Below are 14,824 nucleotides of genomic sequence, written 5' to 3'. Positions count from 1 at the left end.
AATAAAGAAAGGAAAAACATTAGTACACTTCGTTAAAAATCCTATAATAACATCAGAAAAATAATAATAATAATAATAATAAAAATAATAATAATAATAATAATAATAATAATAATAATAATAATAATAATAATCCATACAAAAAGCAAAGTGGCAAAAAACTATTCTTCTCGTCAGTCCTCAGCAGAGCAATCTCAGTAACGTATACTTTTCTTTCTTCTTTTTTTTTGTTTTTATAATTTCTCTTTCCTTTTTTTTTCGCTTTTTTTTTACTCCGCATTCGTCCAAAGAAGAGTTGTTACGCAAATAAGAGAAACAATAATCGCCGCGTCTCCATTATTGTTTTCCTTGTTCTTAAAAGTGGAAATGTATAAGAAAATTTACACATATTTGAATCTCAATCAAATATATCTCACTCGATCCTCGTTCATTCACCGAACCATTGGAAAACATACAACAAGAAGAAAACGTGAAAAAAAATAAAAATAAACAATACACAATACACAATGACTTTAAATCACCTAATGGTCAAACTGTCGTCGTAACATCTCCATTTCGATAGAATCTTCATTGCCATCTCTACCACCAACACCTCCTCCTTGTGGAGATCGGGCTATTGTTGTTACTGTTGTTGTTGTTACATCATGAGCCGATCGATTTCCAAACATTGCAGATGAAGGAGAAAACGGTGGAGGAGGAGCAAAACGAAAAGAAGCACCAGTAGGAAGAATACTTCCACTATTGCTGTGTCTATTACTAAACCCAACAGGTGAAGGAGTAATAGGAGTAGCAGGATCAGTAGTTTCTTTCGGCTGCTGTTGATTTTTAGACTCCTGTATATTACTGGTACTATTAGAATTATTATTATTATTATTATTATTATTATTATTATTATTATTATTATTATTATTATTATTATTATTATTATTATTATTATTATTATTATTATTATTATTATTATTATTATTATTATTATTATTATTTCCACGAGTCCTCTTAAGAGCAGCAGCTAATCCGGATTCTGCGTTTTGAACTTTACTTGTTGCAAGCAATCGTACACGTACAAATGCACCACGTACCGGAGATCCTCGTTGATTCATTAATGAAAGCTCTAATGTGACGTACTCCTCTGGACGTTCAAGTGCCAGTCTCCACTCGGCCATTGCTAGTGCCCAATATGGTCCTTCTGTTTGTTTCTTTTGACTCATACTGTTATTACTATTACTGCTACTAGTAGCAGCAGTAGCAGCAGCAGCAGCAGCAGCTTTATTAAAACTAGAGGATGATTCATCAAAGAAAAATAACATGAATGGTTCACGTGTTACGGCGAGTAATTCCCGTACAGATGCGATTGGGAAACGTGTCCCACCACTACCACCCTCCTGCAAGTACTCACACTCATACCGTGGGGTTGGAGGAGCTGGGAGATAAACATCCCTACCAAGTGGAACAAGTGTGTAAAAGCAAGAGAGACGTGGAACAGGTGTTAAATCAGAAGGTAAATGTAATTTGCATACATCTACGATTAACATACGAATTGTGGAAGAAGAAGAAGAGGAAACGCTGGCAACAGCAGCTGTTCGAGGTACAAGTGTAAAACCAGAAGGTCGTTCCGAATGTTTTGTTTCTAATAGAGATGTAGAAGAAGAAGTCGTAGAGACACACTCAAAGGCCTCAGAGTGGTGAGGAGTAGGTACTAATTGTATCTTTCCATCACCCAAGAGTATATTCATTGAAGGAGGTGAATTTCCTTTTATTTCTGAGGCTTTAGTAGATACTGCTGCTCCTGACGTTTCTGTTCCTTTTCCTCTTTCTGTAATCATTCTCACTTGCGAAGGTGTCCTCATATCTGTCGTAGCAAACTTATGGGTCATATTATTATTAGTAGCATTAGCAGTTGTACCAGTAATGGTTGTAGTTGTAGTTGGATTAGTATCAGCAGCAAAAGAGACCCTTCTACTTGTATCTGTAATGTTTGTTAAGTATTCCTCTGAGTGTTTTACCGCTTCCGCTGCCAACATACGGAAGGACTCACTAAATGGTGTTCGCACAGTTACAGCAAACTCTACAGAGGCAATATGATGTCCATTATTTGTATATAATGGAATATGTCCTCGTAATGTTGGTCGCTGCGCATTGCGACACTTTTCATCCGCCACAAGTCCCCAAAGACTGAGTGAACCTTCAGCCAAAGTTGCACAGAGACGTTCAGCGAAAAGACGTTCTGCCGCCGCAATCGCCACCGCATCTGTATCTGTATTACTATCACTATGATGATGATGCTGATGGGTAGAGAATGTCATTTCATGAATTTCATCCTGTGAACGTACACGATGGAGCTGGATAATTAGCTTGCGTGATTGCAGATAACACTGCAGTAAGGCATCCATTGCCACACGGAATGCAACGGTTGTATCAAGGAATGCATTTAGGCCCGTAACAATAGGCGTTGTTACCGTCTCGTGAAGCAGAAAGTCCACTGAACAGAAAACGGGGTGAAAAGCATTACGTAACTCTATACCTTCTGGCGTTTCTGTAGACAATATTTGTCCTAGAAAGAGTTCAAACACCGTCTCTCCATCACCAAGTTCATGAAGTGAGAGATCTGGCGAAACTTCATAACCGCGAAGTGAACGCACTTGGGCTTCAAGAAATGCTACACGATCTATTTGGGATTGTAGAATTTGTTGTGCAGCTTCTTCTCGATGTTCTAATGCGGCTGTAGAAGCCTCAACCGTTTCTCGCTCCCGTCGTACATGCAATTCCATCATCCGTAGTCGTTCCGTCTGTAATTCATTTGTGAGTCGTAGTTGTTCTAGTTCCGCCACCAGCGCGGCATTCGCCTCCTGCAATTCACGCAGTTGTTCCTCTAACGGTGCATCACACAACTCTACCGTAAATTCTACACTGTTATTAATATCATCATCAACACTACCAACGTCATCACCTTTGCGGCCTGTAGTAACTCCAGTTTGTGTGTTTCCAAACAAACTCCCATGCTGCTCCCACGATTCTAGTCCATTTTGTGTTTCTTGTTTTTGTTTCCGCTGTTGTGTTCGCTTCTGCTTAAACGTTGCCCGGTAATTTCCAAATGTGGCGAGAATCTCTGCTGGTGACAAGTCCCGTGTATCCTCCCGGTGTGTTGGCCACACCACATCTAACTTTGCACGACAGAGTCTCAGTTCATCCGTGGTTTGCCGCAGGGCGAGTGCAGTCTCATCACGCAGACGTTTCGCCTCTTCGCAGGCCTCCCGACAACTCACATGGGCGTGTGTGCGTTGGGCGATATCGCGATAAAGTAATTGGGCGACCTCCTCCCAGTGGGCGGCGTTTCTTCGCCACTCCGCCACATCTTCCCGCAGTGTCTTCTGCTGCTGCTCCGCCTGTGCGGCGAGGGCGGTGTGCTGCAATTGCAGTTGCTGTTCTAATCGCACTTCTAATTGTGCCCGCGCCTCCTGTGCGGCGGTGAGTTGTTCTTGACATTCCACCGCCTCGCCTGCGCGGAGTTCGGCGAGTTGGGCCTGTCGCGTTACATCTAACACCCGCCGACGTTCTCTTGCGAGTTGGGCATGGGCGCCTCGCAGTTCCACTAATAGTCCTTCATTACTGCGGCGTTGAGAGGCGAGGGCGGCCTCCGCCGTACTGAGCTGCGATCGCAATTGCTGCACCATCGCATTATCACTGCGGTTTTGTTCAATTAACTGCTGCACATCGGCGGCAAGTTTTGTGTTGTGGTCGGCGCCGGTGTTGAGTCGACGGCGCAACTCCGCCACTTCACGTTCCAACACCGATCGCTCTTGTGTGAAGTGCACGTCCCGCTGCCGCACGGCAGACTCAAGATCCCGCACGGTCTGCTGGGCTGTTCGTGCCTGTGCGGATTGCACATCCCGCTCCCGCACAACTTGCTGCAAATCCCGCACGGTGTTATCGAGTCGACGCTGCAGGGCGACAATTTCCGCACGACTGGCGGCGAGTTCGTGTTGATGCGATTTCACTAAAGCCGCGGCATCATCCAGGCGTTGACGCAATTCCTCGTTTGCATGATATAAGGCATTAGCGGTGGCGTAGTGCTGGAGACTGTTTTCCATTCCCCACACCATCATGGGATCCGGCGGGGCAGCGGATACGGCAGAGACACAGACATTCCGTCCATCATCGTTATGCTTCATTCCTACTCTTTCATTATTATTATTATTATTATTATTATTATTATTATTATTATTATTATTATTATTTATCATAGACATTATATACGTTATTGTTCCTTGTTGTATTTAATGAAAGTGGTTCTTGTGGGGAAGGCTTCTCTGTTGGACGGCTCGCAGAGACCGTACTTGTGGATCTTTTCAAAGCTTTGGGTTTCATAGATTGAGGTGCAGCACGTATGGCACTGTTATTTTTTGCTAATAAACTATGTGTTCCATTACGTCGTTGAGCTACTCTGAGTAACTTTAGTTCCTGTTCCTGTTCGTTTAGTTTTTTCTGTAGTTGACGGTTTCGTTCATCCACACTGTAAAAGGCATCCTGCCATTCTTCAGTTGTCTTTCGCAGGGATGTACGTTGCGTCATAAATAGTTGCTGTGAAATTCCAACTATTATAATCTATTGATGTTGTCTTAGCCAAATGGTGTTAATTACGGTCAGTGTAAATCTAATAAGGGATAAATTGCAGTGATAATGTGTTCCACTTTTTTTCTTTTTTTTTCGCCCTTTCTATCTTTTCTTTCTATATATGTATGTATGTATGTATGTATATATATTCGTCTACTTGTATATATATATATATATATATATATATATATATATATATATATATATATATATATATATTTCCTTCACTTTTTAGGCCTTTTTCTTTCTATCTTTTACACTGTGGTAATGCGATGGCTGTTGATGCCCCCTATTACCACTGGTGGTGATGGTGGTGGACACAGCAGTAATTAAGAGATCTTCTTTCTTCCTTTGTTTTTTTTTCTCCTGTTCAAACTTCCTTCTGCTTCTTTTTACTCCGTTGAAGCAGGACTTCAGTTTAGTACCAGAGAAATATATATACGTACAAAGTAAAGAAGAAAAAGAGACAAAGAGTGACAAAAAATTATTGTAAAGAATAATAACAAATAACAAGAAAAAGAATACAAATAATCCATTGCAGAAAGTGATAACAAGTCGAGCCTCCTGTCCACATATATATCGATATCTATCCAAGTGCCTACTCAAGTACACAAAGTACATACAGATATGCACATGGCACCAATAAAATACGGGTATCATAAGTTATAAAAAAAAAAAAGAAATTCGTTCAGGTCTAAAAAAAAAAAAGAACGAGTGGCAAATTAATAATAATAGCAATAATGACCACAAACAACGATTAATAATAATAATAAATAATAATAATAATAATAATAATAATAATAATAACAATAATAATAATAATAATAATAATAATAATAATAATAATAATAATAATAATAATAATAATAATAATAATAGAAACGCTTTCATCTCCGCCACCAGCACTCATACCATATAATTCACCTCATTTTTTCATGTGTTAATACAGAAAATGTAATAATACATCATTACTTTCGAATCAGGTATAGCATGCACAATAAAAAAATGGGGTACTTACACTACTCACAAGCGTTTAGAAAAAGAAATTCATATATATATATATATTGACAAACATATGAGAATCTGAAGAATGAGAGAGAGAAAATGAGTGGAAAATGAAACATAAAAAAAACATTTTGAGATAGGTACGATCATATTATATATTATTTTTCAATGTAAAGAAAAAATAAGCTGAAGTGACTCACATGCACCCAACAGTACAGTAAAATGAAGGAAAAGAAAAAAAAATTTGCATAGAGAGAAGTCTCAAAAACAAGGAAGAGTAATGGCCACAATAAATATGGCCCAATTGGAATTTTTAAAGAATCCTGTTTATGATTTCTTTCTTGGTGTGATCAACTTGTGTACGCTTCTTTGTTTGCAGCAGTTGTTTTTTTCCCCTTTCTTTTCCTCGTCTTATTTTGTATTTGTTTATTTTTCTATTTCTACAATTTGGAAAATCTCCCTCTCACAGTCCCTCGCTCGCTCCATAACTTTCTCCGTGTTCTTCTAACGTGTTTGATTCCGTTAAACAATTTTCTTCCAATTGATTTTACTTTCTTCTTCTTCTTCGTTGGTTCTGCTGTCAACATTAGAGATAAGTGTATCAGAGTCTCGAAAGCTTATTCGGGGAGCTGCGCACCACAAATATTTTGTTGTTTTTTCTTCGTTTCTGCCTTCATTAATGTCGCTTCGTTATTATTATTTCTTCACATTCTATTGAATTTGTCCACTTTTTTTTTTTTTTTTGATGCAATTTTCACTTTTTTTTTTGCATGCATTTGTGTGGGTGTTTTGCTCAGGGCTCTTTGTGATGATCTCTAGGAATGAGAAATAGTAGAAGCCCATAGAACATTTTTTTTCCCCTTCTATTATTCTCGAACAACTTACATGCAAATGCATATTTATAATATTAGTTCTGTAATGGAACACGTGAAATGGGATTTCTCTTATACCGTGTGCTCATTGCATAGTGTGTCAACACTCTCACACACATACATACATACATACATACATTGATGCCATTATCATCATAAATAATCATAACCATACTCATCAATGATGTTTATTCCTTTTTTTTTTTTTTTGCTTTCCCCCACCTTATCACGATTGACACCATTACTCGACTCAGTTGTTGTACTGCCGTTCATACTCTGCCCGTGGCATCATCACCATATCCATATTCCTCTCGCCTGTCGAACTGGGAATAAAAACACCGCTCTGACGAACCACCGACAGGTTTGACTGTGAACCCGCAAGCGTCACTAAACGTGATTCCGGCGCGGAAGAGGAGGAAAATACATTTCGTGGGGCAAATGGAGCGGGACCGGAGGTGCCTGGTGGATACATTGGACCGGGATCCCCCACACGATGGTTTACGTTATGGATACTCCCATTTAAAGACCGCGCTGGATTGTAGTTTGGATTCGTCACTGGACCACCCGCAAAGGGGCTGAGTTGGGCTGGAATACGTGCAAATTCATCATCTTTCTTTGGGTCAACATACCGTGCAAGGGATCTCCATACACAGTAGATAATAAATCCAATAATGCAAAATAAGAGCAAGGCACCACCCATGGCGGCGACGCCGATGCACCGGGATGTGCATATACTTCTAAATCCTGTATTCTTCACTGTAGCACATGTAACATTTACAATTTCCGTATTAGCCGCATCCACACTCCTGGTATATATGGCCTGTGTAAGAGGGAGAGAACTGGCTTGAACAAAGTAAGAGTTTACGGCGATGGGAATAACATGAGAAGTGCCTTTTTGTGTAACGGACACCGCCACACGAAGTCCATCGTCCCTGTTAGCTTGAGGAAAACCCAATACAGAGACACTGCTTGGTCTGTACGGTAACAACTCTGTTAAATCATTTTCAATCGCTGACTTTAATTTATTCTTTTCTACGGTATGAAGCACTTCTGGCCATTCTTCTCCTGATAATAACAAATTATGTGTAGAGGTGAGTGGAGTAGGAGATTCCTCTTCTGCAACTCGTGGGTTAACCATATCAGATCGCATGACAGTGGGGACAACATTTGTGTCCCCACCAGAATCTATATAAATATCATCAAATAATTGAGAGAAATTTGCTCCTGCTATGGCAGGAATAATATTATTTACAGGAAAGTTTTTTTTGTGTATCACATAGCTGGTCACCTCCATGTGGTACGGATACTTCTTTGCGCTGACGTCACCCAGAACAACACGAGAAGAATTTAATTCCAGTGCATCCGCAATGGCGGTTCTTAACGATGACATAATTTTTGGTTTAGCAGATTGTAAAACCAAATGCCATGAACCACTGAATATTGTGTGAACCTGTGTACGATACTCCTGTTCCTCCTTACTCACTGCAGTTCTGTAAACTCCCAAAAGTGCGCCGTCACTCATTTCGGTAACGTTGGCGTAGTGAGTTAGTAAAGGTTCATACAAACTGGGGGATGCGAGTAAGTGCGTAATATTTTGAATACCAGATGATGTTACCATTAAGTTAAACTCCACTCCAACAGTACGATTAATTTGGTCTTCTAAACTACACCGAAGATTACCTCCGGTATTAGTAGGGTCTACCACAGATTGTACAGCTGTTAAGATGGCTTCACTCAGTTCTGCATCTGGTAATTCCTCCACATCCATCCATCCACTCCCGTTAAAGCGAATCGTGATATCCTCACTTCGACGTGTTGCCGAAACAAATGCAGCAGCATCTACTGCCACCAGCTTCATTCTTTGCATAACGCCTGCATCTTCCCATGAATCTGAATTTGTATTTGTACTTGTATCTAGAATTGAACCGGACCCAGACAACACAGCCGCAGATCCTCCTTCCGACAAGTGTGATGCTGCATTACCTGCGGCTCCCTCGCCCTGTGTGGCCTCTGCGTAGTACGCCTCTGTCTGCGTCCACGCGGCGTTCAGCAGGACGCGATCCACCAGCGTGCCCCCGTCGCCCCACGCCTCGAGTTCAATTGTGGCGAGTCCGCCGTTTGCGTCCGGTGGGGCGGCTGGCCAAGCCGCGGCCCGCTGGGGCCCAAGTGCGTTGGCCACGTCCTTCTCAACGGCGGCGGCGAAGGAGGCGCTCCGCACGGCGGCGGGAGTCCACACACCGGCGAAGGTGACAATCACCGCACTGCGTGAGAGCACATCCCCGGCCCCATTGGCACTATTGGCAGCCGCATTATTATTAGTGGGAGAAGATAAATTTGTTAAAAATGTGTCATTGGTGGGAGATGGGTCGGCGAGGACCCACAGAGAGGGGAGGAAGAAAAGTAAAAGTAACACAATAAGAGGGAGACGTGAAAAAGACATCATAGTGATAGAGGGAGAGAGAGAGAGATAAAAACAGATGAAAGTGGTAATACTATTTGTGTGAGGGTTGGATGTAATATGATGTTGAAGAAAAATCCTATTTACACTGGATCTCTTGTTCGTTTGTTTTTTCAGTTGGTTCCTAACTTATTTTTTTTTTCCCCTTATTGGAGAGGAAAGGAGAAATATCTATTTCTATTTCCCTTTCCCTCCTTGTGAGTGTATTTTTTTTGTTTTTTACCCTACTTTGACTTTACTTAAATATGCAGAATACCTCTAAACTTTATCCACGTATTGACAGGATCCGTTACCTGGTTAAACGGGATCTTTTTCTTTTTTCTTCTTATTTTGTGTCACTGCTTCTTTTTTTCGTATTGCCTTTCAATTCGTTACTTTGCTTTTCGCGTATAATTCCCTTACTACTATTACTTAAGAACAAAGAAAGAAAAAAAAAGAAGAGAGAAAAAATAATTGCGAGAGAAACAAAAAAAAAACCTCAAAAGATACAGTAGCCAAGAAAACATGTAAAAGCAGTCATACACAAATAGATAGGTCCAAAAGGAAAAAATATATATTATTACAAATATAACAAAGGTATATTATATTCAACGTCAATTTTTGTATATCCCCCAAGAGAGTACGCTTAATTCGCATATGAATATTAGCATATAAAGCGGTGCTTACTTGGGGTTTCTCTGCAAAGAAACATTACTACTAACATTAGTAGAGGTAATTATTACTATTATTATCCCTAACTAACCTAAACTAATAGTAACAGTAGATGTGAGAAAGAAAAGAAAGAAAAAAGAAAAAGAGGTGAATGTATCAAGACAGAGAAGCAAAGAGACACACAGAATACATAACAATAGGGTAGAATCTATTTTTTGTTTTTTGTCCTTTCGCTAATGTATTAATTTTTTTACTTTTTCTCTTAGTATATGTGAACATGTATATATTACTTTTATTTCCCTCAACTTTAGATAAAAGGTTATTTTGTTTCTTTTTTCTCTCTTCCAATGTCATTCGCAATAAAAAGGTAGCAACAAATAACCCTACATCCCAATTCTGCTGTAATAAATAACGCTAGAGACTTTTTGTGAACTTGGCTTTTAGAGCTGCATCTACCGGTGCCTTATCCCGACCTTTCCTCAATAGTTGTGAAAGACGTCGCTTTGGTGGTAAAGGCCGCACATCATCATTTTCATCATCCTCATTATTATTACCATCTGCTTTATGTCCTTTTTGTTGTTTCCCTTGCGCTTTGCGTAAAAAGGTATCCCACTTACGATACCGCTTGAACTGCAATTTACGTGTATACTCCTGTTCAACGGCATCCACGCGTGCCTGCTGTTGTAGTTCCGCCCGTTGCAGTTTGTCCTGCAGAGGACCGGGGAGTAACTGGCGGTCTACGGCCCATTTCTCTTGGGCCTCCCGCGATGGGAGAATTCTAAAGCGTCCATCGCTTAATTCCTGATAGCGTCCCATGTTGGGATCTCCAAAGCGTCCAGTAGAGATATCGAATTCCTCCTCTCCAGAGAAGATTGCCCATGGGGGCAATTCGCTACTTTCTTCTTCCTTATCATTTGTATATTGTTCTTCTTTTTCTTCTTTCCCTTCTGTTGAAGAAGAGGAATTAGTAGTTGTAGTTGGTAAAGTCAAGTATCCATTGGTATCGCTTACACTACTCGTATGGCCGTGGGTATTGTTGTTTTCTTCTGAAATGCCAAGGACATGTGATGTCGTAGAGAGTATCGCATCAGGTGTTCTAAAGGAGCTTGCCGATGATGCTAACGTGGCGGCCTCTAACAAATTCTTTTCTCGCCGTAATGTTTCCTCAACGCGTCGTTCTTTACGTTGTGCCTCACGTTGTAACTTCTTCAGCTGTATATTAATCTCTTTATGATCCACCACCTGCAGATTATTTGTTCGTTGTGCAATAATGCGAAAAGCTTCATGGTTATCCAGTGTCCGTCGTACACCTTCGTCCTCCTGCTGTCGACGTAAAGCGGGTGTTGGATACACCGGGCGTTGTTTCACTTCTTGTTTAGATTGATTATTATTATGATCAATATGTTTATCATTATCGTTTGGCAGCTGCAGGAATGTAGTAGAATGCCACTGTACAGCTTCTAACAAGGAGAGTGGGTGTTTGCGTTTCCATGTGAGATGAAACTCTGCAGCGTAGCGACGGAGCAATGAACCCGGTAATTCGTCTAGATCACCCGTCTCCGCTTTACGACGTACTAATAATAATTCATCTGCAGAAAGAGGAATACGATCAATTCGATCTTCTCTGTATCTTTCTGCTTCTCTTTCTTTCTTTCCCGTATTAATGGCATCTGGTGGAAGTTTCATTGGTTTACGCAGAATTCCCCATGGAGTGTATAATACTTCAGGTGCAACGGAATCTTTCTCTGCAGCTGTTAACGTGCGATCGACGGCTGTAGCTGCGGATTCAGCTGTAGAAAAATTCGTAATACCAGACAGACTGTGATTTGTATTCGCCTCATCATTTCCCTGGCGAATAGCATTAAGATCATTTTCCAGAATGTGTGCAACGGAACGAAAGTAATGCTTTCGACGTGCTAACATATCACGTATGCTTTTCTCACTGACGGTATCAATCACTCGTTGTATTAATTCGTTTTTGTTACCATGTCTTAATTGTCGTTGTGCTGCGAGAAAAATACGTAGTTCTTCTTCATGTAGACGTTCAAGTTCTGCTATTAGTGATGCTGTGGACTCCCCACGTGGAAGTTGGGCATCCCGTTCCCGTCGTTCTTCCATCATACGTGCAATACTCCACGCATCTGTGGGATTACGAATATGCATTGTAGCTATAGGTTTCACACCTCCCTTTTCCTCTCCTTTTGTTTCTTCTCCTGTTTCCGATGTTGATGGTGTTGATGATAACGCAACGCTAGAGGAGGAAGGAGAAACGCCATGAGTGGCACTCCCATCGCTGGTAGTACTACTACTACTACTGTTCTCACTATTCATATTATTATCATTATTACTACTGCTGATCTTCAGTCCTGTCTGTGATGATGATGATGGTGGTGGCAGCACACCCTTCATGTATTCCTCAAATCTCTGCACACACAGCCGATCCTGTTCGCGTTGTCGACTCAACTCCGCCTCTGCAATCTCATCTGGAAATGTCTCAAGTGCCTCTTCCATCTTTTGTTTTAACTCCTGCCGCAGTCTTCTACGTGTTGGGGACGTGGCATCATGCAGTGCCACATACGTCTCTGGCATCGGCCGCACATGATGTTCCAACATGCGGGAAAAGAGTTTGTACGCCTGCCACTCCAAACCAGCGCGGGCCATTGTGGCGATGAGGGCGGTGTACATGAGTGCGTCCGGCTCAATGCCCCGCCGCACCATCACGTTGAGTTGCACAAGGGCGTCGTGGGCGTCTTTGTGGGCGTCGTCGTTGGCGACATCGCGTGGGAGTTCGAGAAATGGCTGTTCGTGGACACAGCGGCGGGCCAAGAGGAGGGCGGGGGCAATCATCATGGAGCTGCCAACCGCCGTCAAGCAGAGAGCCCTACTTCTCTTATTATGAATACTTATATTAATATTCTTATTACTATTGGGATTACTATTGAGATGATTGTGGGTGTTGGATACGACACGTAGAAGAAGAGGCGTTTTTGTTGTGAATGTTCGACTGATAGTTCTGGTCACAATAACCGCAGTAGTACTAGTAGTAGTTGTTCTGGTGGAGGTACTACAGAATAAAACGAGACGGCGCATAACTGGCCAGAGGACTACTGTAATAAGAAAGAAAAAGAAAAGAAAGGAAAAAAAGGAAAAGGATCATTTAAGAAGAGAGAGGAAAAGAAAATATTGTAAAACAATAGAAAAAAAAAATTAAATATGAAAATTAATTAATGTATGTACGGTATCTCGTAGTAACAGAAAAGACAGCAGCAGAAATCACAGCGCTGCAACTCGCACCAGGTGCGACTAGGCAAAGATTCTCGGGACAGATATCAAGCAACTGCCACTACCTCGAATCATAACAACAAGAATAAATAAATAAATAAATAAATAAATTGGCCCAAGAATAAGGAGCAGTAGTAATAATAATACTAATGATAATATCTATAAATAATGGCGTACGGTCAAGTATTGCCAATGTGACTTTAACGAGATGAAAAGTAAAAAAAAAAATATTTGAAGCAGATATACCGATACAAATATATACATATTTATATTTATATAATGTAGGCATTTACTCCATTTCTACTCCTTTTGGTTCTCTGTTCATATTTATATCTTTCTTTCTACTTATCTATCTATCTATCTATCTCTCTCTACAATAGACCTTTGAGAGGATCATCCAAATACGTCTGTCGCTGTTGTTTACTGAGTCGCTCCCATCGATCGCAGAGAAACGCCATACGCTCACGCAGTCCCATTTGCCGCACAGAAGGATGTGCTCTCAGAACTTCATACGCAAAAGAGGCTACAGGAACTTCACCCGTTAAATCTCGCATTTGCATACGTTGTGCCAACTGAAGAACCTCCTCCTCACTTCGTCTACTTTTATACGCAAAGAAAGACTCAGGAGTAGCAAAGGTAGTGGCATTACTTTTACTAGTGTTTTTGTGAGGTTCATTGGCATAGAGAGGTGGTGAACTGGTGAAATTATCCATCTCTGAACCTTCTTCCATATAATCCTCTTCTTTCGTCGCTGATTTATTTCTTCTTGTTTTTTTCTTTTTACCAGCTTTTGCTGTTGATGTTGCTGCTGTGGAAGCAGCTGCCATTAGTGCAGCTCTCCCTTTTTTCGTTCTACCACCAGCAGTACCTCGCATAAGGCCTCCGCCGCTGAGAATGAGTGAGGCGCGAAACATTTTTGAAATGTGAAAAAAAGAATAAGAAAAAAAAAGAACTATCCCTTCTATTTCTCCTTACGCTTTGTTGATATATATATATATATATATATATATATACTTATATTTGTATTCCTTCTTCGCCTTATTTTCCTTCTTCTTTTTCTCCTTTTCCCTTCTCCCTTCTAGAGGCCAATATAACTGAGATTGTTTATCGGATTCTATACCACTCTTTTTCTTTCCTTTCCTTCCTTCTCTCTTTCTCTCTAGTTTCTTTCTTGCTAATGTGGTGGTTATCCGCAATCCCACTTTTTGCGCTTTCTCTATTAATTCTCTTGAGAATAACAATACACCCTCACTCCTGTAATCTTCTCTCTCTTCACCCTTTTTGTTTTTTTTTCTTTGTAATCTTCTATTTCTCACACTTCTCTATTCCCTTCTTTCTTCTTTCTTTGTTTTTCTTTCTTTGTTTCTTTCCTTGTTTTTTCTATAATCTTTCTTTATTTATTTCCTTCTATCAATGTTGTGTAATGTGTATGTCACCACCCCCACCGACGCCACACACACAACTAAAATGTGCGGTGAGTGACTGTGTGTGTAGGATGGCTGTTTGTGCGATCTCACCTCCTACGCCCTCTCTCTTTTAACCAGAAATACCAAACAGAAAGTAATCGATAATAATAGTAATAGTTAGGAATAAGAAGAAAAGGAGAGAAAAGTAAAGAAACAAACAAAGTGAAAAAAAAAGAAAGAGGGAAAGATATACACAATTCAATCATATTCAACAACTATACGTATGTATATACGTACAAATGCACTTATAAATTTATAATAAATGTTTTTTCTCCTTTTCTTTTCTTTCTTGGTTGGTTTGTTGTGTGCCTTCTTCAGTGTGTGTATTAGGAAGCTTGCACCACGCATCACAGTCCCCCATTCATGCACAAACGTAGAGAAAACAAAGAAAAAAAGAAAGAAAATATGGCTATCAGTCACATTTAGAGAAACAATAATAAAAAATAAAATAATAAACCATTCAATAGCATACATGTACA

At 40.4% G+C, this 14,824-nt stretch overlaps 5 protein-coding genes across 5 annotated transcripts; all 5 read right to left on the bottom strand.

Moving 5' to 3' along the window:
• Positions 1-521: 521 nt before the first annotated feature.
• On the bottom strand, positions 522-4,169 carry LSM04_002450 (RPGR-interacting protein 1; the record flags this gene model as incomplete). Its single annotated transcript, XM_067333528.1, has 1 exon — positions 522-4,169. One exon carries the CDS (start codon positions 4,167-4,169, stop codon positions 522-524), a length of 3,648 nt encoding a protein of 1,215 aa, XP_067190435.1.
• Positions 4,170-4,230: 61 nt separating this feature from the next.
• LSM04_001435 (uncharacterized protein) lies at positions 4,231-4,569 on the bottom strand (the record flags this gene model as incomplete). The annotated part of the gene is made up of 1 exon (XM_067333527.1): positions 4,231-4,569. One exon carries the CDS (start codon positions 4,567-4,569, stop codon positions 4,231-4,233), a length of 339 nt encoding a protein of 112 aa, XP_067190405.1.
• A 2,169-nt stretch (positions 4,570-6,738) lies between these two features.
• Positions 6,739-8,931, bottom strand: LSM04_007164 (uncharacterized protein; the record flags this gene model as incomplete). Its single annotated transcript, XM_067333525.1, has 1 exon — positions 6,739-8,931. One exon carries the CDS (start codon positions 8,929-8,931, stop codon positions 6,739-6,741), a length of 2,193 nt encoding a protein of 730 aa, XP_067190540.1.
• Positions 8,932-10,011: 1,080 nt separating this feature from the next.
• Positions 10,012-12,687, bottom strand: LSM04_009533 (Pentatricopeptide repeat; the record flags this gene model as incomplete). The annotated part of the gene is made up of 1 exon (XM_067333524.1): positions 10,012-12,687. One exon carries the CDS (start codon positions 12,685-12,687, stop codon positions 10,012-10,014), a length of 2,676 nt encoding a protein of 891 aa, XP_067190594.1.
• Positions 12,688-13,250: 563 nt separating this feature from the next.
• LSM04_001205 (uncharacterized protein) lies at positions 13,251-13,793 on the bottom strand (the record flags this gene model as incomplete). The annotated part of the gene is made up of 1 exon (XM_067333523.1): positions 13,251-13,793. One exon carries the CDS (start codon positions 13,791-13,793, stop codon positions 13,251-13,253), a length of 543 nt encoding a protein of 180 aa, XP_067190400.1.
• Positions 13,794-14,824: the final 1,031 nt, after the last annotated feature.

The sequence above is a fragment of the Trypanosoma melophagium genome, assembly GCF_022059095.1.
Source record: "Trypanosoma melophagium isolate St. Kilda chromosome Unknown ctg27segment0, whole genome shotgun sequence".
NCBI classification, from domain to species: domain Eukaryota; phylum Euglenozoa; class Kinetoplastea; order Trypanosomatida; family Trypanosomatidae; genus Trypanosoma; species Trypanosoma melophagium.
This window is presented reverse-complemented; position numbering and strand designations above follow the sequence as displayed.